The 24,951-nt window shown below is 42.1% G+C and overlaps 1 protein-coding gene across 2 annotated transcripts in view; it reads left to right on the plus strand.

The window, feature by feature from the left end:
• Positions 1-24,951, plus strand: part of CEP120 (centrosomal protein 120) — an 87,716-nt gene that overhangs the window by 32,989 nt on the left and 29,776 nt on the right. For both annotated transcript variants that reach the window (XM_056537342.1, XM_056537340.1), the window contains exons 11-17: positions 1,026-1,208; positions 8,931-9,027; positions 10,022-10,159; positions 14,458-14,547; positions 16,361-16,453; positions 19,428-19,589; positions 22,298-22,420. In XM_056537342.1, the coding sequence (XP_056393317.1) occupies positions 1,026-1,208; positions 8,931-9,027; positions 10,022-10,159; positions 14,458-14,547; positions 16,361-16,453; positions 19,428-19,589; positions 22,298-22,420 (886 nt within the window). The remainder of the gene's footprint in view (positions 1-1,025; positions 1,209-8,930; positions 9,028-10,021; positions 10,160-14,457; positions 14,548-16,360; positions 16,454-19,427; positions 19,590-22,297; positions 22,421-24,951) is intronic.

A 24,951-nucleotide genomic window follows, 5' to 3' on the forward strand; every position in this document is an offset into this window, starting at 1 on the left:
ACCAGCAAAAAAAAAAAAGGACCATCTCATTGCATTATGTCCTAACTGATGCCTGCACCTCCATACCTCGTACCTAGCCGGATCACAGGGGCAAATGGGAGGTTACTGTGCAGTGATTTCAAATTCCCCACCTGGAATTCTGTTTGGTCGGCACCGATTGACCAATTAGAGCTCCCGGCGGGGAATATGACATCACAACACTGTCTCATTGCATTATGTCCTAACTGATGCCTGCACCTCCATACCTCGTACCTAGCCGGATCACAGGGGCAAATGGGAGGTTACTGTGCAGTGATTTCAAATTCCCCACCTGGAATTCTGTTTGGTCGGCATCGATTGACCAATTAGAGCTCCCGGCGGGGAATATGACATCACAACACTGTAACTTCATATTCTCGCGCTGGGAGCTGGCCGGTTAGTTGGTGGAGGGCAGTTCCGCCCACATAAGTGCAGCGCTGATCCAAAAAATGAGTTACAAATAACACCGGGGTTATGACATTTGTAACTCATTTTTTGCTTAACAACGAATCTGATTAAGCGATGACTAGAATTGTCGAAGACGAATCCTTTTATCGATAATATCGATTCGTCGTTGCAGCTTTAATCTCAAACCCGTTCCATATAGACTGTAAGCTCTTGCGAGCCGAGCCCTCACTCCTCTTTTTGGAATAATCAATATTTATTATTGTGAAATCTAATCTTGTCCTTATTTGTACCCTCAAAATTGTAAAGTGCTTTGTAATTTGTTTACACTACATAAAAACGTATTATCATTGTTCTGATGCCAGTGTGAACAGAACTTAACTTTACAACACCAGACTGGTATTTGTTTCATGAGCCTGGACAAGTTTGTTATGAATCTAATGGAACGTTATATATTTGTTTGTTTTTCCTTCATATGACCACTAGAGTGCAATGGAGTACTGTTACTTCCTTGCTGATTCTTCACATATAGCATGTACCTTTTGTCATAGCAACATTTTTATTTACAGATCTTTACAGTGTTAAACCATAATCTTTTTTAGGCTGCCGCTGCTGGTTGAGATGTGGCACAAGGATAAATCTGCTAAGGATCTTCTCATTGGAGTAGCAAGACTTCACCTATCAAATGTTTTAAGTACAGAAAAGACACGATTCTTGGGACCACATGAGGAACAATTCTGGAGACAAAACTTTAATGATAAGACCTCTTTTATGTCCATAGATGGGTAAGACATAGTCATAAACAAAGAGCTTTTTTATGTTACTCCTGCTTTTCACCTTTTTATTCCAATAATTGTAAAATGTGTATGTATGCGAGGCAATCCATTACTGGAAATTCATTTTACACCTCAGTGAAGACACAGTGACAACTATAAACTATTAAGACCAATGTAGAAGAAGAACAAGTGGCACTGCTAGTAACCACAGGGTCTAAAAACAAAGGATATAAACTATTAAGGTTTGCTTAACAAAATGATGTAGAATTATGGCACAAAGTACACCTAATAGTGGTGTGCATGCCTATTTTGTAATTTAGACACTTTTTGCCCCTTTCTTGACATATTAGAAATTATTTTTTGCTGCAAGTCGTATATAATGTGGTAAATGAGTAATTCATGCGCTGTTTTTTTAATTATATTAATATTTTGTAATAATAATTATTATTTTTGTGCACAACTTTAGTGTGAAGTACCCCAGCCATATAGTGGCGTAAGAGTGCAAAATTTAACATGCCGGTCGTTGCCAAATGTAGGGTATTGACTTGGTCTATTCTAATTTTTTTTATCCTCTTAGCCTATATCCTCTATATACCTTTTTGGCAGTATAAATAGGTCGCCAACAGTGTCTTCTTGTCTACTTATGTTAAATCAGCTGTTCTGACATCCAATGAAATTTTATTTCTTGTTGTTTTTTTTTTTATTTTTTATTTAAAGGAATTTTCCAGTATGTGTTTTGTCTTGTATTTTCTCTTTTTAGGTCTAGAATTGTGCTAAATACTATGCTATTTTGATTAATGAAAACCTGCCAGAAAATGTGTAGGCAGTGTACACAATGTGTTAGAGTGAAATATTGTAAAGCCCATAGATGGCACTGTCTGAAAAGAAACCATTCCAGGTCACAGAAATTCCAGTAATTTCAGTTTTAACTTACCATTATTGCTACAGTGTAATTAGTTTTATCCTAGCTCAGCTGCATTCATACATTTCATTAGTGCAGCTAGGTCATGTGATCACCAGTCTGACTACAAGAAAATTATGTGTCTTTATGTGTAGACGGTCTCTTCTATGCTATTGACTTCCTGTGAGTTACATGATTATGACCTATTAGATCCCTTATGGCAGCTCTGACACTTCTCCCCCAGCTCCACCCTCCTTGTTCATCTCTATGCCGCATGCAAAGAATGCTGCTGGGGATAGAATGTCTGCTGTCTCTAAAAGACCCAATGTGCAGCAACAAAGAAACTAAATCCTTATGTGATTAGATGCAGAGCTATACAACTCCCGTAACTCACACTGTCACTTCTGTGGGAAGATTGTTTTTTATGTTCTATGAGATACATCTTGACATTGCTCTCCTGTGAGATAACAGGAAAAAAAAGGATACAAAAATGAAGTCCTCTACTGCTTTCTTAAAGGAGTTATACAGTATAATAGTGTCAGACATGCCCTCTCCATGTATCCCTATTGAAGAGCCAGAAATAAAGCATTCGAGTATCTTTGGCTCTCCCATAGAGATCCATGAAGTGGATGTGCTGTGGTCAACACACGTCATCCAGGCAAATAGTCGAGCCGTCAGGTTGGGGTTTCTACGGTCGGACCCACTGCAGATAGGGGATACATTTTATTATGCTGGATTACTCCTTTAACTATATTATACCGTGTTTATCAGCATATAACACACACTTATAAAACTTAAATTTAGGGCAAAAACCCTACCTGCGTGTTATACGCCGATTAAATGTTCTGGTCGCTGATTTAAAGTGGCCAAAGCGCTGTTGTCTTGCTAAAGACAATCAGCCCGGCTGCTGCCACTTAAAAACAGTGACCAGCAGCAGCTCCTGCGCGCTAACACTTATCCTGAATTTAGTATTTTTGATAGTCCCTTACCTGGCTGCGCTCCGGTAGGCTCAGGTCAGATGGCAGGTCTTGTGGGCTGTGTGGATAGGAAAGAATGATGAGTCCTGCTGGCTCCTCTGCGTGGCTGTGGCCAGGCTGCTGAACTTTAATTGCAGCCGGCACTGTGGCCACTCTAACTAGCGGTGGCTGCAAGGAATGTGGAGGACGTCCCTGACACCGCACAGAGGAGCCGGCAGGGGACGTCATACTTTCCACACAGCCCACAAAACCCGCCGTCTGACCTGAGCCTGCTGGAGTGCAGCCAGGTGAGGGAATATATAAAATATATAAAGCAGGGGTAGGGGGGGGGGATTATGAGCATGGGAGTGGGGAAAGATGAGCAGGGGGAGGATGATGAACAGGGGGAATCACAGGGGATCGGAGGGGGTGGGGGTAAATGGGGCTCAGGGGCTGATAAAAGGGGAGGAATGATGTGGCACAGGGAGGGGATGTTGGGACCAAACTGAGGAGCCGGGGGAATCAAAGTTGGGGGAAATGATGAGGCATTTAGTTCAGAGCTTCCAAGTCCTTTATTTTACATTTATTTTATTTTTTCCCCAAAATTTTCCTGTGAAAATGAGGGTGCGTGTTATATGCCGATAAATACGGCAAATGTAACTCCATGGTCATTTACTGCTTTCCATAATCTTTAATACTAAAGCTTCAACCGTCCAAGCTCACAAGTTATGTTGCACACTGCACAGGTAGCAAGTGCAGTGATGTTTGCGTAGCTGCTTCCACTCACTGGACCAGATTTCCCAATCTGCCTGAGGACACAGACCATCTGGATTTCCCACAGAAACCAATAGCGGCTCTGCTTTTATATGTTCAAGAGCTCCAGTAAAATAAAAACTGAGCTGTAGTTGTTTGTCTGGTTTTGCCTTTTAGCAACCAGTTTCTGTTCACATTGCATTGGACCTATACGTCCGATATATTCATATGGCTCAAATTATACCTCTGCCATATGGCTGTGTTTGGGGGGGGGGGGGGATGAAGGGCTCTTATTGCTTCCAAAAGATAATAGGGACCTATTGTTCACATGACTAGTAGAATATTTCTTCAGTGTAACAAGTTTTTTTTTTTGTTCATTCATGTTTTCATGGCACTGGGGCAAAGATAAACCGTCCCAGACATATCATTTTATAGGAAACCAAGATTATACTGATTTTAATTATTTCTATAGTTTTTGATTCCAGAACATAAATCTTGACTAAATATCATTCAGCCTGTCTTGTGTGTTTAGGAACTACTCCCTAAATTAGATCACTTCAGAGTACATACGTCATCAAAATGCTGGTCTAAGAACTACAGACACTAGATTGTCAGCACGACTCTCCAAATATTCTGCAAATTGGACTACCTTTACCCTATGTCATTGGTGGGAGTTTCAAACAATAAACTCTACCCAGTTTATAGTGGGTCAGGAGCCACTATATCAATAAACTCCAGGACCAGCACCCTGCCAGTCAGCTATGGTGCCCACAATACATAGTGAACAAAGACAGAAGCAGACAAAGCTGTACATTGTGCAACGTAGCTACTATTGAAGTGAATGAAAGCTGAGCTGCTGTAACCCAGCATGGCCACTACACAACATATGAAGCCATCTGCTTCCGTCTCTGTTCACTGTGTATTGTTTTAATGAACAATGACTAACAACTCATCCATAGGAGTGTGCAGTGTTAAACCAGCACTGGACCTGAGGATAGTCCATCAATTAAAATGTTTCAGAAAACCACTTAAATTTGACCAAATCCCCCATTTATCTAATGCCTATGACCAGCTAAAGCAAACTGTACACTGATAATATGCCAAATAAATCATTGAAAGCTCTCTAGATAATACTATATAATTAGACTTATTTACATGCGATTCCAGTTTACCTCTATGGTTACTGTTATGGTATGTTCACACGGCAGTTTTTTTGTGTAATGTCCGCACGGAATATTCCACACAGCATTTTGCCACAGCAGAGTCCCATTGATTGACACACACAGATCCTGCAGAATTTTGGTAGTTTATGTCATAATAGAAACAAAGCAGATATGATTAATTCTGCTTGTGACAGAAAAGATCATGCACCTATTGCACACTGTGTTGATAAAATACACTTAGAACACTTAGAAGTCCAACAAGTCTTTTTTTTTTTTCCTCAGAAATGAATTTTTTATGATGATCCATTTTCTGTACAGATTGCACAACACCATAAACAAGGATGTGATGCTTGATGTCTGCACCAAGCTTCACTTTTGTTTTTCCAGCTGTTGCACAGGAAACAGTGTCTTATGTTTGCAATATAATCATATTTCTAAATAAATGTTTATATTATTAGGGATGTCCCGATACCGATCCTGTACTTGTGCAAATGTCCCTCAAACCTGCCGGCGGGACCCACTGAGGATTAGCCCCTTGAGGATGCAGGACGTAAATTTACGCCCAGTGTCCGCTCCCGAACTATGAAATGCACTCGCCAGCTGAGCGTCATAGCCGGGACCTGTGGACAATGATGTAGATCACTGATCTGGGTGATGTGCGGCATTAACCTTTTTAGATGCCGAGATCAAAATTGATTGCGGCGTCTAAAAGTCCTAAAATTAACTGCCGATTAGCTCGGGGATGCTGATTGGCAGGGCCAGATTAAGATTGCCTGGAAGATGGAGCACTTCATTATGATGGGCCCCAGCCTCCCCCCCCCCCCCCCCGATCATCCCCCTTCCCTTCCACTGAGACCTGTTGCGGGCCTGTCAAGTAAGGAACAGACTGAGACCAAAAAAATAGGCCTGGGTATATTAGACTATGTTTCCTTTTTTTTGTTTTTGGGTGGGTGTCACAGGAGTCAGGCCCCTGTTAAAATAAAATGGGCTGCATGATCTAAAAATCACTTCAGTTCAAGTCACTTTCCAGCTGTTGCAAAGCTACAACACCCATTATGTCTGGAGAGCTTCAGGCATTATAGGAGTTGTAGTTTTGTAACAACTGGAGCCTCAAATTGTGGTACAGTGTCATCCATTATTACTGCAAAACTTAGAAGTGAGGAGAGATCTAATGGGACGGTCAGGAGAATACACAAACATAAAATGACTCACAGGAGACGTCTTCTCTGTTGTCTTTTCTTTTCTTCTTCATCTGGTCCATCTAGTACCCCTTTAAGTCGCACCCCCCCCCCCTTCAACACTCCTGGTCCTTCTCCACTATTCCACTTTTCTGCACCCCCTACTCCCCCTCAGTCCCCTTCACAATCCTCTGCCCCCTTTACCAAACCCACACTTACCTTACCTCACCCCCCCCCCCCCACAACCTCACTTCAGCACCCCATGCCCTCCTGGTCCTTCTCCACTACACTTTTCTTCACCAACCCCACCCCCAGTTCCCCCACAGTAGGTTGCAGTTCCCCCGCATTAGGTTGTAGTCCCCCCACATTACGTTGGCAGTGTCCCCCACAGACTTACAGCATCCAGTCATATACAGTGTATGGCTGGAGAACTTTATGTCTGTGTACTGCCCAACTTCAGTGCTCCGACCACCGCTCCTCTGGTCCAGGGTCATGATTTACTGCTATGGCCTATGCTATGGCCCGGGACCGGAGGAGCGGTGGTCGGAGCACTGAAGATGACGTGTAGGTAACTTACCATGCGTGCATCCTCGTTGCTCCGCTCCTATGGGCGCACGCACGGGACGTCAGAGATGTCCCTGCGTGCGCTACCTCCCGGCGGCCCCTGCGTTTTTAAAGTTATTGCAGAGCCACAGAAAGGTAACCGGGACATCCTTGTGTCCCAAAAAGATCTTTCAGGACACAGGGATGTCCTGCTGAATGGGAGGGGGGGGGAGGGGGAATTACAGTATTTATCTGCGTATTACACACACTGGCATATAACACATACACTCATTTTCACAGGAAAATTTGAAGGGAAAAAAATTAATGTAAAATAAATGACTATAGCTCTGAACTATATGCCTCATCATCCCCCCAACTTTCATTCCCCTTGATCCAGTTTGTTCGCCCCCCCTCCTTCCTCCCCCTTTTATCAGCCCCTGTGCCATATTTAACCCCCTCCCCCCGCCTCCTTTCCCGTGTTTTCCCCTGCTCATCATTCTCCCCCCCCCCCTGCTCATCATTCTCCCCCCCTGCTCATCATTCTCCCCCCCCCTGCTCATCATTCTCCCCCCCTGCTCATCATTCTCCCCCTGCTCATCATTCTCCCCCTGCTCATCATTCTCCCACCTGCTCATCATTCTCCCCCCTGCTCATCATTCTCCCCCCTGCTCATCATTCTATCCCCCTTCTCATCATTCTCCCCCCTGCTCATCATTTCCCCCCCCCCTTCTCATCATTCCCCCCCTTCTCATCACTCTCCCCCCCCCCCTTCTCATCATTCTCCCCCCCTCTCCTTTCTCCCCCCCCTCATCATTCTCCCACCCTTCTCATCATTCTCTCCCCCCCCCCCCCCCCCCGCTAATCATTACCCCCCTCTGCCTCATCATCCTCCCCCACTTATAATCCTCCCCTGCTCCTTGCTCCCCCTCCTCCTCCTTTTTCTATTTTTCATATTTCCTTACCTGGCCACGCTCGGCAGGCTCAGATGATGCGTCGGGTCTTGTGGGCTGTGACGAGTGACGTATCCTGCGGCTCCTCTGCATGGCATCAGGGACGTCACTCATCATCCCCTGCAGCACTGGGGTGTAATGAAGAAAACTGTGCCCTGTAGCGGCCGAGGCTGCAGGAAATGATGAGTGACGTCCCTGACGCTGTGCAGAGGAGCTGCAGGAGACGTCACTCGTCACAGCCCACATGACCCGACGTATAACCTGAGCCTGCCGAGCGCGGCCAGGTAAGGAAATATGAAATATAGAAAGAGCAGGAGGAGTCCGGGCCCACAGGAGCCGCCGCTGGTCACTGTTTTAAAGCGACCGCGGCCGGGCTATCGGGGGGCCCCGATCCGCTACTGAGCAGCCCCCAGGGATGTCCCGAATATGACGGGGCCCCCTGCGGGCACGGGGCCCAGAGCAGGTGCCCCATGAGCGCCAATGATGATCCGACCCTGCTGAATGGGATCACCATGTTGTAATTGCAGTGTCCCGATCAGCTGAGATGACAGCCGGAGGTCCCTTACTGTGCTTTGTGCCGTATGATTGTCGCTCCTATTCTAAAGCCAGCCATGCTGTCAGCTTTATCTGTTAAGAGCTGCAGATCCTGTTGAATAGCTGCACTGTGAATATAAGAAAAATATTTCCATTCACTGACAAATTAATAAGAATTAAACACAGCATATATTATAAAACTGTATAAAGTGACATTATGCACTGAAATCAATATCTCTCTAAATCTGGAAAATTCTTTTAAAGGAGTTCTGTAGTGAAATATAACTTATCTCCTATCCAAAGGACCAGCGGTCGGACCCCCGCGATCTCCTGAACAGGGCCCCGGCAGTCTGCTGGAAGGGGGCGTGCTGGCCCCCACACAAAACAGCGGCAGACACTCCCCCACCATGTATCCCATAGGGGGGAGCAGCAGCTCCCTGCGGGGGTCAAAATGGCCACTTCCAGCAGAATGCTGGGGCTCCTTCAGGAGATTCCGGTGGATCCCTCGCAGTCTAGAATTTATCCCCGATCCTTTGGATAAGGGAATGTTATTTCTCACTGCACTACTACTTTAAATACATTTGCTCTGTTTTTAACATATCACTGCTTATATTAACATTGGTTGTTACTACTTTTTTTTTTTTAATAATCTAGTACAGATTTTTTTTCTCTTTTTAGCGTATTTTTTTTATTTTTTCTGTAAAATTTATTTCTGACTAATTTCTGACGAGTTTTTCCAAATATTCCTTTCAGATCTGAAAAGAGAGTTGCTAATCTCACCTATACTATCACATTAGAGGATTACGGACTGGTGAAAGCACGAGAGGTGGTTGTGTCAGACTCCTCTCAGGTATACTGTAAATCCTTGTTTATTTTATGACCTTTAAGTTACATTACCTATAAGCAAAATATAGTGAGAACAGGGCCAAGCTGCAAATAAGGCTGTTAGCAGAGTTGTCAAAGTAACAGATGTACAATAAATATTGTTATATGCTGAGCAGTGGAGTTGCTGAGACAATTGTCCGACACATATAGGTAACGCGCATGTGTCTTGTTTCAGGTAATGGCACACAATACCTGTCCCGTGGTTGATTTGGCAACTGAACCACTTAGTGTACCCAATATCAGATTGGTTGAAAGGGAGAGTTACTGCACAACCCTTTTTAACATTCCCTTTTCATCCCAAAGCTCAGGTCTGTACTTACCATTAGGCACCTGTTGGCCTGTGTCTAGGGCAGCAGGATAGCGAGGGGCAGCACTTCAGTGAGTAAATAAAAAAAAACAAGATTGATGTAGCTACTGTGGCTAATGTGAATTTGTGATTTAATTTAACCACTTTTTGTGTATAGGGGTATGATTCACAGTGAATTTGCATGGATTGCATACTTGTTAAACTGTGCGTTTGTGACAACTGCATGAAAAATTCAGCCCCTTATGGAATCATTATAATGGGGGGTATTCAGTCTGAGGCCTTAGGACAGCATGCGCTGTAAAAAAGGCCATGCTAAAGCTTTGCAATGAATAGAATCGGGATTGGAATGGGATGAATATTTGTAAGCAGAACCTTGTGCCTCTATGTAATCAGTGTCTCTTGTAGTTTAAGGGAAAAATAGTTGGTGAAAATTCAAATTAGAGTGGTATCTGTTCAGAAATAACATAACAAAGAAATGTTTTAATTTACATGTACAGAAACTTCAGCTACATTTGCTGCCCCTATATCTATATTTTTTCTGTATAGTCTGTATGTTATTTCTTGGTGACATTTTTCTTGTTGTACTGATTATATATGCCTGTCCTATGCTGGTGCCCAAATAAATAGCACTGTAATATTTATCAATCTCTAGAGTTCGGCACTTCCGAATCCTCCTCAGCCGCCACCTTCTCCAAAACTTAATTCAGAGCCACGTGAAACCATTGAGTACAAAGCTGCCCTTGAACTGGAAATGTGGAAAGAAACACAGGAGGAAATTTTTGCAAGTCAGGTATACTGTCTTGATATCTGTCAAGAGCATTTGGGTATCTCCGGCTCTCCCATAGAGATGTATGGTGGGGATGTGTCGGCTACAGCTTATGAGAACAGGGCGCATACGGGAGATCTGACACTCAACAAACTTATCACAAGGATAGGGGCTGATACTGGACTACCACTTTAATTAAAGAGGCACTCCGGGAATTATTGTGCAGCATAGGCTATTTTTATAGACTAATGTAGTGGTTCTTTTGTTTGCCTTGTGCTCCTCTATATTAGCTGGTGTGGAATGCATGAATTTTGAGCCAATGAATTTTGCAGTTTTGCAGAAATGATTTCCTCATGTTGCCTACATTTCACATGAGTAAGTGAGTGGGGAAGTGGCTTGGGAGCTGGAAGGAGGGATCTGATAGGTAATGATGTAATCCTGTAGTTGACAGAAAGTCATCTGACCCAGGACCGTCCACTTCCTCTGACACATTAAGCTCTGATATTTATTTATTTTTCACACAACCAAATATAGTAATGAAACTCAGCATAGCTAGAGAGGGCTGCTGCACCAGCAGTATACAGGTAGTGCTGAGTGCGGAGGGGTGGGGTTATGTGAGCTGGTAGGAGGGATCTTGATAGGTGATGATATCATCCCATATTTTGCAGGAAGTCAGCTGACCCAGGCCCGCCTACTTCCTCTGACACATTAAGCACAAATATTTTTTTTCACATGACGAAGTTATAGAAATGAAATGTAGAAAATGATGGTGACTGTGCATAATATGGGAAAATAAAAAAATACTCGATGTGCTTCTATAATACAAAGATTCTGACATGTATTACCATCCATAATTGTCTACATATAATTATTCAAGCATATAGTAAATTATAAGAAATGATGTTAGTGCCCCATGTGGAGATGCCCTACCCAGCCCTAAAGTCCTTTTTAGTCCCAAACAATTGGAGTATTAAGGATGTTTAATTTTTTGCGCTCTGGACACCCAGGTCGTACAACCGGAAATGGCTGCAGGAGCGAGGTGTCAGAAGACACCAGTGGACTCCCTGTAGGGGTTTGGTATCTCACTCTTGCTGAACGCCGTGCGTTAACATGTACAGATATGGAAGGTTATTTTACATATGGTTGCTTAGCTGATTCCAAGCATTTCTTTTGTAAGTAAAGGATGGGATTGGTTGCTTTGGCTGCAGTTATATTGCTTGTGCACTAGACATGACCTCTATTATGTTTAGTACATAAATTATTTCCAGCCACATCCCTTTTTCAGCAATATATCCAATGTTCTCATACACTGGGTCTGTACATAATGATTGTATGCCAGCATACTTTTATCATGATTTCTAGTAATAATATAGAAATAGTTGGCAGATGACTTGCACTGTTCGTGATATTATTTTTATTAATGTAAACTTGCATTTTTATTAAATAACATTAGAACATTCTGCACTTTTTGATCTGGCATGGCTGCGTTTTTTTTATTTATTTATTTTTTATTTTTTTAAGCCTGTTTACAGGCCATCTGAGGTACGTTATATGTTGAGAACAGACACTCATGTTCTACATTTTTAACCACCTAAAGACTGCCCTTGTCTGGGCCTTCTGAAGGCGTTTTTTAACATAATGAAGAAAAAATACAGCCTGTTTTGGGTAACGATATCACCAAATACATTCTACTTATTCTACTGCCTGTTTACTTATGCTCTCCCTGATTTACTGATGATGATCTAAACACACACTGAGGCCATTGGTTGTCTGTTTATTTTTCTTTTTCTTGTTTTTGTCCTTGTAGTCCAAGAGCCATATATTTATTTTCATTAGTTTAGCTAAATACGGGCTTGTTTTTTTGCAGGACAAGTTGTCTCATTTTGGGGTACATGTTTTGGGGTATTGTGGAAAACATAAGCATGTCAGATATATCTTAAAATTATTATTATTTTTTTTCCATTGTTTATTAAAGGAGATATTCAGTGGTGAAAAACTTATCCCCTATTCTATGGATAGGGGATAATTTTCAGATCGCGGGGGGTCTGACCACTGGGGCCCCCTGCATTCTTTCTGTACGGGGCCCCGACGGCCCACGAGAAGGGGGCGTGTTGACCACCGCACGAAACGGCAGCTGACACGCCCCCCTCAATACAAGTCTATGGCAAAGCCGGAGCGCTGCCTTCGGCAATCTCCGGCTCTGCCATAGTGTTGTATTGAGGGGGCGTGTCGGCCGCTGCTTCATGCGGTGGTCAACATGCGCTATCTGGCCAGCGAGCCGGGGCCCCGTACAGAGAGATCGCGGGGGGGCCACAGCGGTCAGACCCCCTGCAATCTGAAACTTATCCTTAGGATAGGAGATAAGTTTTTCACCACTGGACTTCTCCTTTAAAGGAAAACGGTTAGCTTGTTCACCCACATTAAACCCAATACACTGGGTGGGTGAACAGGAGTTTGATGAGGGGTCAATGACTAAAATACATACCTTAGGTCTGGGGATATGTCACACCGAAGATCTGCTGCCATATTCCAGCGACTCCACGTCACAGTAAATACCGTATTTATCGGCGTATAACACACATTTTTTAGGCTAAAATTTTTAGCCTAAAGTCTATCTGCGTGTTATACGCTGATAAGCCGCTGCAGTTCAATGATTTAAAGTGGGCGCTTTAAATCAATGAACTGCAGTGGCTTTTGAAGGTACAGAGACCTGCCATCGCTGCCCCTTCTCTTCCCCCTGCTATCGGTGCCGCTGCCCCTTCTCTTCCCCCTGGCTATTGGTGCCGCTGCCCCATTGCCGGCGCCGATAGCCAGGGGGAAAGAAGCGGCGCCTGCAATGGGGCAGCGGCGCCGACAGACAGGGGGAGAGAAGGGGCAGCGGCACCCATTGCCGGCGCCGCTGCCCGTTGCCTCCCCCATCCACGGTTGTATAATTACCTGTTGCCGGGGTCGAGTCCGCGCTGCTTCAGGCCTCCGGTGTGCGTCATTGCCATGCGCTGCACGGCGCAATGACGAGTGACGTCACTCTTCATAGCGTCACGCAGCGCATAGCAACGATGCAGGGGGCGCACACCGGAGGCCTGAAGCAGCGCGGACCCGACCCCGGGAACAGGTAATTATACAACCGGTGATGGGGGCGGCAGCGGCGCCGGCAATGGGTGCCGCTGCCCCTTCTCTCCCCCTGTCTGTCGGCGCCGCTTCTCTCCCCCTGTCTGTCGGCGCCGCTTCTCTCCCCCTGTCTGTCGGCGCCGCTTCTCTCCCCCTGTCTGTCGGCGCCGCTTCTCTCCCCCTGTCTGTCGGCGCCGCTTCTCTCCCCCTGTCTGTCGGCGCCGCTTCTCTCCCCCTGTCTGTCGGCGCCGCTTCTCTCCCCCTGGTTGTCGGCGCCGCTTCTCTCCCCCTGGTTGTCGGCGCCGGCAATGGGGCAGCGGCACCGATAGCAGGGAGAGAGAAGCGGCGGCAGCAGGGCTCTAGACCCCAGGAAAGGCAGGGGGAGAGAAGCGGGCAGCGACGGCCTCTCTCCCCCTGCCTTTCCTGGGGGCTTCTTTGGGGTCAGAAACAGTGTATCAGGTTATACACATGCACACACACGCACCCTCATTTTACCAAGGATATTTGGGTAAAAAACTTTTTTTACCCAAATATCCTTGGTAAAATGATGGTGCGTTTTATAGGCCGGTGCGTGGTATACCCCGATAAATACGGTATGTACCGCTGGCTCAATTTACATATTTGCTGTGACGTGGAGTCGATGAATATGCAAATTGAGCCAGCGGGACATCTCCTCACCTAAGGTACGAATTTTAGTCAGTGACCCCTCATCGGACTCCTGTTCACTCGCATTATAACCCAGTGTGTTGGGTTTAGTGTGGGTAAACAGGCTGACAGTTTTCCTTTAAATCATATTCAACATAAAAAATGTATTTAAAAAATGAAAAAGTTTTTTTTAAAGAGACTTTTACTTAACCATTCCTACTGTGGCCAGCTCCTCAGGTAGACCTTAGATGTGCCCTAACCTGCATTATTTCTGGGAAAGCTTTTCAAGGCATTTGTTAGGCCCCAGACTGTATATGTAAAACCATCAGACTTTGCAACCCTAATGCTGGAGCTAGCAGGTAATCTGTCAGTACGGAGATAAGCATTGAAGGAGTCAATCGTGGTGATCCAGTAAAATAGTAGCGTATTACTAGGCAAATGCCAAGAGCTTTGGAATAGGAGCAGAAAGAGGGTACTTAAAGTGGCACAGTCTGTTGGGATGTGAAATGTCAGTGTGCAGTGACACGATGCCGTTCACACGAGATTTGCATTTGTATTTTGATGTATAGTTAAAGAAGAAAGAACTGGCCCACATGCAAGTCCTGGTAGAGGAATGGAAAAGAAGAGATGCAGAAAGGGAAGCATTAGTAAAGAAAAAGGTAACCTACACTGTTCTATACATGCTTCTAGCTTGGCTCGACTTAATTTTTTATTATTTTTTTTAATCAGTGACCACAATGTTTAACCCCTTAACGACCAAGGACCAAAATGTATGTCCTGGTGCTGAGGTTTCTTCACACACCAGGACGTACATTTACGTCTTGTGCAACGACCGCGAGCAACAGGGCGGTGCTCGCATCATACACGGCAGACGGGGACCCGCCTATAATGGCACTGACACAGGGATCAGATCAGCCAAGATGGCGGACGGAGGTTCCCTCACCTGCTTCCGCCGCCTTCCCAGGGTCTTCTGCACTGCCTTCCAGCAGACCAGAGCAGAAGATCTCCAATAATACTGATCAGTGCTATGCATATGAATAGCACTGAGCAGTATTGGCAATCTAATGATTGCAACGAATAGTCCTCTATGGGGACATAAGTAAAAAAAATCACCTTTTTTCCCCATCTTACCCCCAATAGAAAGCATCAGAAATAATTATTAAACATATTTGGTATCACCACATGCGTAAATGTCTGATCTATTAAAATATCATATTACGTAATTTTTTTTTTTTTTAAAGTACAAAATTGCTGCTTTTTAGTCACATCACATTTCCAATTTTTTTTTTTATAAAAAGCGATAGTCACTTATAGACAACAGTGGTACTAAAAAATACTACATGTCATGGCGCAAAAAATGAGCCCTAATACCACCCCATATACCAAAAAATGTAAAAAGTTATAGGTGGTCAAAATAGGGGGCGATTTTAAACATCAATATTTTTTTAAACATTTGAAGTGAATATTTTTGTAAAGGAAAGAACACATCCGATATATTTTAGCCGTAAATAATTGAGTATCCAAATTGAGTCACTGACTGACTGTATTGTCTTTTTAGTATGATGATGTAAATCAAGAATTTAAAGTGGATTTGTGCCTACATGTAGAATTTTTACTGCTAAGCAAAAGCTGGAAAAAAAGCTTTAACAACAAGTTGTAGTTTTGCAACAGCTGGAGGCACAGTGGTTGGGAAACACCTACATAGAGATAGCAGATAGAGCTGGGAGGGGTCTAAGAGCTAGTAGAAGGGGATCGGGGAGATGTTGTCATCCTGTAGTCAGAGTTTGACATCCTGTTGTAACCATTAGGCAATGTAAGATTTGGAGAATCAGGCTGGTCATCACTTATTTACGAATTAGAGTAATAAAACACATAGATGTAGCTGCGGTGGAATAAAACAAATGGCGCTGTAGGATTATTCATGGTGAGTGTGCATGATAATAAGCAGCATGATATAGTCACATTCACCTATTAAATAATACAATCACAGTTGATCACAGAAATTCCAGGAAGGAAGACATTTCATGAATTGCCTGGTATACCAGTACCATGCTGGCATTTACAAAGCTCTTTAGAACTCCCCTTATAATAAATGTTTGTAATGACAAGTGCAGGTACCGTCTGCTTAGGAGGTTTGTTCCAGTCCTTTTTTCCCATATAGTCTATGTTATGACAATGTATGTACTTGGAGGAATATCTAAAGTACTCTCTACTGAGTCTTCTGCTTTTGGTCTTGTGTTGGATCACTGTGTATGTAGATCAGTGTTTCCCAACCAGTGTGCCTCCAGCTGTTGTAAAACTACAACTCCCAGAAGGCTGTCCGGTCATGCTGGGAGTGGTAGTTTTACAACAGCTGCCGTCACCCTGGTTGGGAAACACTGGTGTAGATAAATGATTATAGTTGTATCAAACTGAAATGTTTATTATTACAGTTATAACTATTTATTTTTATTTTTACTGCTGAATTTATAGGTGGCTGAATACATGGTTCTAGAAGAACAAATGCAGAAATCCTTGGCAGATATAGCGAAGAAGGAGCGTCAAATAGAAAGTGATGAAATTGAGGTATGATCAGCTCCTTTTTTCATAGTTAAAGGGGTATTCCAGGAAAAAACTTTTTTTTTCATATATATATATATATAAAATCTATCTCAACTGGCTCCAGAAAGTTAAACAGATTTGTAAATTATATAGAAAAATTGGGTCTCAGAGTCATGAATATTAGATACAAATAAATGTATTGATAATAAGATATTCGTAATGTTTGTGTCTTTTGAGCCCCTCTAATATTTCTTCATTTTACAGATTTGTAAATTACTTCTATTAATTTTTTTTTTTTAATCCTTCCAATAATTATCAGCTGCTGAAGTTGAGTTGTTATTTTCTGTCTGGCAACAGTGCTCTCTGCTGACATCTCTGCTTGTCTCGGGAACTGCAGAGAGTAGAAGAGGTTTGCTATGGAGATTTGCTTCTACTCTGGACAGTTCCCCAGGCATCAGAGAGCACTTGGACAGAAAAGAACAACTCAACTTCAGCAGCTCATAAGTACTGAAAGAATGAAGATTTTTTTTAATAGCAGTAATTTACAAATTTGTTTAACTTTCTGGAGCCAGTTGAGATATATATCTGTGTGTTTTTTTTTTTTTTTTCCTGGATAAACCCTTTAAATTTTATTTTGTCATATCAGTAAGGGAATAAACAATCTGTCACTAAGCAGAGTCTCTTATCTTCTCATTAAAAAAAATCTCAGTATGATCATTAAGTCAAAGCAAAACATTGAAGACCATTTCTAAAAGGAAGAGCACTAAATATTGGGAACTGTTAAGTTAGCACAGAATTAAAAATGAAGAACAAATAGAAGGAAAATAACTTTACTAGAGACTTCTAATGTCATTTTCTTCAGTCCCAAATACAGCAAAATAAACCTGTAAATTGTGTCTTGATGTTGACAGTGAGAAGTTGTTAATGTTTGGTCTCCATTCTCATATATTGTAAAATATGACCATGCTTCCATAGTTTCACCTATGAAATGTAAGGCTTTCCTCCTAGGCGAGGATGGAGTCGAGGAGTCATAAATCTTCAGGGTCATGGAGAATATCCTGCTTTGTGTTCTTGGCACAATCCTATTGGTAAAATCCGACATTTGCTGTGATACAGACATAAAGCAGAAAGTAACTCTGGTGCCTTAAACATTTCCTTATCTAAGACACATTAATTTATTCTGGACATGTTGACATACTGGAACTGTACTAGGAAAGTTTTATTAAGTTTGCCTTCTGTTACACTGTAAGGAAGTACATATATGTAGTCCTTTGTATATTAACTGTATCCCATTGCCTGTTTCCTACCTTTTTTTTGTTTTTTTTTGCCAGCCAGTTGGTTGATGTATGTGTTTGTGTATGTGTTTGTGTGTTTATATATATATATATTATCTTATATTATATATATATTATATTATCGGCCGATATTCACGATTTTGGACGTTATCGGCTATTACCTTGACGATAATCCGATAATGCCCCGCCCCCCCGCAACGCCCCCACCCCAGCGTACTCCGCAACACCCCGGCCAGAGACCGCCGCTGCCCCATTACCTCCCCCATCCTCTGTTTTATAATTACCAGGGTCCACGCTACTTCAGGCTCCTGCGGTGTCCTGTTACGCTGTGCGCTGCGCAATGACGAGTGACGTCCTCAACACAACGTCACCGTCAGTGACAGCACAGGATGCCGCCGGAGCCAGAAGTAGCGTGGACCACGGGCCCTGGGAACAGGTAATTATAAAATCGGGAATGGGGGAGGCAATGGGGAAGCGGCGGTGGTTGGACTAAGGACCGGCAGGAGGAGAGAAGCGGGCGGCGGCGGTCTCTGGGCAGAGAATAGGTAGGGGGGTGGCGGCAGCGGTCTCTGACACAGCAAAAGCTGCTACAGATCATTGATTTAAAGCTCCCGCGTTAAATCAATGATCTGCAGCGGCGGTGGGGGGAATAAATAGCCGATAACTTATACCGGAATATTTGTATAAGTTATCAACTATCAGCCTTAACCTCCACAGATTATCAGTATCGGCCCCAAAAAAATCTATATCGGTCGATCCCTAACATATATATATATGTGTGTGTGTGTATATATATAGATAGATAGCTATGGATATATATATATATATATATATATATATATAAAATAATATAATGTTCTCTGGCTCTGTATTATTCTTGTATTGTGTTGACCTAACATAATAAAAGGATTTTTTTGTTTAAGTCACTTCTTAAATTATTTAAAAAGAAAAATTTGTAGTGATGGTGTAATGCTCAACTGTATCCATTCCAAATACATTCATTTTCTGGAACAATTAACAATTTCTGACATCTCACCAATAAAGGGGTTGTGCCAACTCTGTTTACCTTTTGTTGCTACTATACATGTCCTCCAAGGGTTCTTCACTTGAGCATGCACAGTTTATCCTTCCTCTATTTCCATTCTACTGCTTGCTCTCTTTTTGTGCAGTTTTCCTGACAGGGTGAGCATACGCAAAAAAAAACCTCTGTGTCTCACCTTTGCCTCTCTCACGACATGCAGCTTGGCAATGTGTCAACCCCTCTTAAGGAATCCTTTTACTTTTTTTGCTATATGGTTAATTTCTCTGTGCACTGAAATGTTGTCACTTTATAGTTTTGATAGACTTTTAAATATACAAAAACGATAGAGTAAGCGAATTCTCAGCGCTCAGTTAAATGAATGTTATTCTTGTCTTTGTAAAAAAAAGGAAAAAAGTTCTGCTTTTGTAAAATCATTACTTAAATGCAAAAAAAGCCAAATTGAATGTAATTTTGTCATCGCTCTTCTAAGAGGAATCCACATTGACAGCGAGCACTTTATTTACGGAGTGCTGTGGAAGGTGTTTTGTGGAATACATAGTGGAGGTGGAGAGCCCTTTTCATGTTGCAGTTAATTGGAAGCCTATGACTGAGAAAGTAAGCCCTATAGTCATATTTCCATGTTCTGCTTTTCTTACAAGCTTTTGCCGTATTTACTTTTCAGTTAAAAAAGGCTAAGGCTGAACTTCAGTTGCAGTGTGAACGGAGCATTCAGGAGCGTCAGGACTCAATAAGAAGAGTGAGAGAAGATTGTGTTCATCAGATAGAGCTGGAGAGGATAAAGGTTAAGCAACTGGAGGAGGACAAACTCCGGCTTCAGCAGCAGGTAACTGAAGTACATTTACATTGTGGATACGTAACTGCAGTATTTGTATGCAAATGTATGGAATATGTAGATGATAGCGATCCTAGGTTATCTAAAATACAGTTGAATCTCCCAATAGCGAACACTCACAGGGAATAAAGTGTCCGCTATTGAGAGATGTCCCCTATTGGGAATATAAGGTTTAAATGCTTTCTAAATGAAGGAATACTGTACTTTACTCACTCCAGAGTGTAATCAGATAAAAAGCAATATTACAGTAGAATCTCCCAATCACCCCTTAACACCCCCCCCCCCGTACCGTTTTATTCTCCCTCTTGATCCTTCCAGTGCCACTTCCTTCCTCCCCCTTGAACCCCCTGTGCCACTTACCAAATCATCCCCCCTTACCTCCTGTGCCACATCATTTTCTCTTAATCCCCTCCCTGTACCATTTAATTCCTCCTTTATTACACTCTGTACAAATTCATCGCCCCCTCTTTACCACCCCTGTACAATTTCATTCCCACTTTATCCCCCTGTGCCACTTTATTCCCCCTGTGGAAAATCATCCCCCCTCTTCCTTTTTCGGGCCACATCACTTTTCCCCTTTCCTCCTCCCCTGTTGTTCTTCTTACCTGGCCAGCAGGCTCAGGTGCAGGGGCTTTTAACGTTCTCCTGATGTCCTCTGTGCTGCACTTGCTGTGAAGCTGTGAGTAGCGACGGCTGCCAACAGCAATGAGTGATGCTCCTGACATCACTCCTTAGTGCCAGCAGCCGACGCGGCTGCTCTCAATAAGTACAGTGGTATTGCCTGTACCCTCCTGATGGTGGCCCTGTGTACAAGATAGGGCCAGCACATAAGCCGGGTTGTCCTCTGAGTGTGTTTTGTTCCCTATTGGGTGTGTTTTGTTCCCTATTGGGTGTGTCCGCATCCTCTATTGGGAATGTCCCCTATTCGAAGGGTGCAAATACGTTAAGTCCTATGGGACTCTGATGGGGAATAAAAAACTGTTCGCTATTGGGAGGTGTCCCCTATTGGATGTGTCCGCTAAGGGAGATTTTACTGTATACGGTCAAAAGTATAAAGACTCCATTTGTAAATTACTATTTCAGCGACAGCCATTGCAAAAATGTGCTTAAGATAAAGTCTGGTAAGAAATGGAGAATAGATGATGTCACTTCTACAGGCAGGTCCGTTTTTTAAATGATTGCCCTCCACAATCACAACAATATCAATATTATATGTCAAAATAGAAATTCTTTATTATTACAAAAATCAACTCGTCACATAGCAACAATTTAAATCATGCAAAACCAAGCAGGTATAAATCTTAAACCTTCAACAAGTATGCTTAAGAAAACAAGTGTACCCAAATAAAGAACCAGGATCCTCACCATAGACCCCATCCAGCATTATGCCACCCAGCTTCTCCTGCATGTCAAAGGTTTGAATTAGTTGGGAGTATGGATGCTGAGACCGCCACCAATCGCTAGAACTTACAGGATGAAGCGCTCATCTAAGCCCTTCTCTGTCACTCTTTTGTCTCTGCAGGTGGCAAGCTCTATAGACTTTCAATAGGAGAATAGGGACTGGAAAGAAGGACTCTATTGAGCATTTCTTCAATCTCATTTTAGCATTCAGTGGAAGATCTTAAACCTGTTGTTGTGTTTTGTTTTATTTTTGTTCGTTTGTTTGTTTTTTACAGCAGTGACACGTTAAGATTCTCAGGCATGCCTTTTAACAAATAATGGTTGTGTTGCTCGGGGGTGGGGTATGATAAAAAATAAACAACCTATATTCTTTTCTCCCTGTGCCCTGCAGCTGCTACTCTGACACTCTCTGTGTCCAGTCTTCACTGGTACTTTTATCTTTATGATGTGTGTTGTCTACAGAAAGTACTCATTCAGGCTAGTGATTGACTGAGTTGGGAAGTTACTGCTGAGACAGCATGTCATCAGGAAGAAGAGAATAGCATTGCGTACCATGCACCCGAAGCATCAGCATCTGTGCAGGGTACTGGAGCTCTGTATTACAAAAATGTAACTCCGACTACTGGGAAGATAGATTAAGTAATGAATTGCCACAAAATTTTGAATTTGTCCATTATAATATGATACACTGTATTTGTGAGTATATTTTTACTTGCATATATATTCATTCACATATATATTAATTTACGCTTTCTAATGTATTTATTACAGAACCAAGCTAGGCCTACATTTTTTTTTCATAATATCAAACAAAACCATTGCAATATGTACCTAGCAGGTGGATATGACTTTGTAAACTGCTCCTTTTGAGCTGCCTTTGTCTTTATTTGCCTTAGTCCTCATTAAAGAAATGTGATAGTGAATATCTTTGCCAACGGAAATGTATAATGTGATTTAAAAAAGAAAAAAGTGCATGGCTGGACTGTCATTGGTCACTTGATTTAGTGGAGGGCAGTTTATTTCTTTATCTCTTGTCTGTGTTTTTCTTGGGTCACTAGGAAATAAATAACTTTTCACTTTTGTTTCCTAAGTGCTTGTTTTAACATCTTTTAGTTTTGTGTCTATTCGGCTGTTTTGCAGCAGCTGTAATTTATGGTGGCAGCGCTATTTTGATATCTGTTTAATGTCTATAAACATAGGGTTCATGGGCTGAGTACTGACATGGTCTATGTCCTTAGCTTGCTCCCTTAAGTAGCCAGTTTAATGGGATTTGTATATCAATGTCTATTTCCTTCTAGCTCCAGGAAGCAGAACATAAGTTTAAATTACTGGACAAGGAATTTCAACAGTATAAAGAGCAACAAAGCAGTAAACCAGAAATCCGATTACAGTCAGAGATCAATCTTCTCACACTCGAAAAGGTAACATTGACTTGTCGATTAATGTACTTAGGTTCTTGTACCTTTTTGTTGTTTTCATGATATTCACTTTGACAGGAAACATACTACAGTATCCTAAACATTTTTGGCCATTGTCAGCCCTCATGGTTTAACACGTTATTCTTAAAGCACAGGGGTTCTCTCTAATACTTCATTATTTGTTAAAGAAATTTCCAAGCCAGAAGCTGTTGACCGATGACAGATTTTATTTCTTAATAGTTAAATGGCAAGGTACCATTTAATAAAAAGGCTGTGTTACTTATGTTATAGGCATGTCAAGTTTTGATTGGTGGAGCTCAGGGTGCCGAGACCCCCACCAATTGCTAAATAGACAGAAGTCTTCCGTTGAACACTGAGCCTGTTTGTTTCTTCTCTGATGCCAAGCATAAACGTATGGTCATGACACACTAAACTTTCCCCTCTCTTCCCTCTTTGTAATGACTCATATTCAAGTTTTTGCTTCATCCTTCCACCGTCATAACATTTCTTGAAGGGAATCTGTCATGCTCACAGAACTGCAGATATGGTTAGATACTGGAAAGTGCAGTAAACAATATCACACCGGTGTCCACTCAGCATTTTGGTATTAATACATTTGTAATGACTTGTATAATAAAGTTAACATTTTATTTATACAACATATTAAGCAACATTAAAAAAAAAATTACCCCAATAGCAGAATTAGGTTATGTTTCCAGTTTTCACTCTTAAAATCTTTATTAAAGCTAAGTAGTTATATTTTTTTCGATGCTATAATTTAGATTACAAATATAATTTTTTGTTTTGTTTTACAAAAGTAAATTATAGCCCAAACTATACATATCTAGTAAATTGTAAACGTAATGACTACAAAATACATTTAGAATGTTACGGATACCATACAGTGAGCAACATTAAAAATATAACAGAATAATCAATAAATTACAGTTCTGTTGATGACAAAATAAAAAGATATAGCTTTTGATGAGGAAAAAAAATTGAACTAATTCCCATGTCGTGAGGGCCACAGAAGGTTCGGTCCTTAAGGGGTTAACATTTGAAAGTGTCCCAGACAATGGCCTGGCTCACATACAGAAATGTGTTTCAAGTCACAAGGTTTTACCCTGATAACCTCTGTAAAAATACAGTGATGAAGAGAAGCATTCCCAGTAGAGTCTGGTTCCCAGACTAATTTTCTAGATGGATTCCTCCCTTCGTTTCTTAAAGTCATAATTACTTTGATTGTAATTTAAATGTAATTGAATGCAGTCACAGAATGGCTACTGTATTTTAATGATTTCTGTATTATGTTTATTATGTCTTCCACCTGCTGAAGTCTCTTATTTAGTGAAAATTCAAACACACTCAATCTATTGGTCTTGCTTTGGGCAAGTTATGTAAAGTAAAAAAAATATATAATTTAAGGGTACCCATCTGAGACATATAAAAAAAATCAGTCGGGGAGAGAAGCGTGGTAGCATGCTTTACTTCCTTGGTTTCAGCGATCTTCGTCCAGATTTAGGGTGCAATTACACCACGTTTTGGAGATCTGGCTGCCGGATCCTGCTAAGAAATTTCAAAACCGTCCGCCATTGAATCTCATGCATTTAAATGCGCCGACTGGAGTTAGTCACCCTGGTGGGCTCATTTTTGCCCCCGTATCTGGTTTTGAGGCTGGACTGGTATACCACTGGGATACGGCAGCGGCCAGTTTTGAAATTTCCCAGCAGCCGGATCTCTGAAACATGGTGTGATTGCACCCTCAATGGGGCAGAAGGACAGAGATCACTGTGAGCTGGAGTGTACCATGTACGTCTCCTCACTCGTTCTGCTGATTGTACGGGGTACCCAGACCCCCACTGATTAAAACTTTTGATGTGTTTCTGTGTGTGACATGTCAAAAGTTTCTCTAAGTAACAGGCCTGTTTTTCTTTTTTTTTTTTTTTTAAATCACTTCCTTAAAGTTGACCCTCATAGGCCAAATTATTACTTACTATTTTTCTTTTTAGACTGTAAAATTATGGGACCATTATTATTTTTTTTTTTATAGTTCTTTATTTTGATTGTTAAATACAACAACATACAGTCATGGCCGTAAATGTTGGTACCCCTAAATTTTTTCAAGAAAATGAAGTATTTCTCACAGAAAAGGATTGCAGTAACACGTTTTGCTATACACGTGTTTACTCCCATTGTGTGTATTGGAACTAAACCAAAAAAGGGAGGAAAAAAGCAAATTGGACATAATGTCACACCAAACTCCAAAATTGGGCTGGACAAAATTATTAGCACCCTTAACTTAACTTAGTATTTGGTTGCATGCCCTTTGGAAAAAATAACTTTGCTTCCTATAACCATCAATAAGCTTCTTACACCTCTCAAACGGAACGTTGGACCACTCTTCCTTTGCTAATTGCTCCGCGTCTCTCTTATTGGAACGGTGCCTTTTCCCCAAAAGCAATTTTAAGATTTCTCCACAGGTGTTCAATGGGATTTAGTTCTGGACTCATTGCTGGCCACTTCAGAACTCTCCA

The sequence above is a fragment of the Hyla sarda genome, chromosome 1, assembly GCF_029499605.1.
Source record: "Hyla sarda isolate aHylSar1 chromosome 1, aHylSar1.hap1, whole genome shotgun sequence".
Taxonomy (NCBI): Eukaryota; Metazoa; Chordata; class Amphibia; order Anura; family Hylidae; genus Hyla; species Hyla sarda.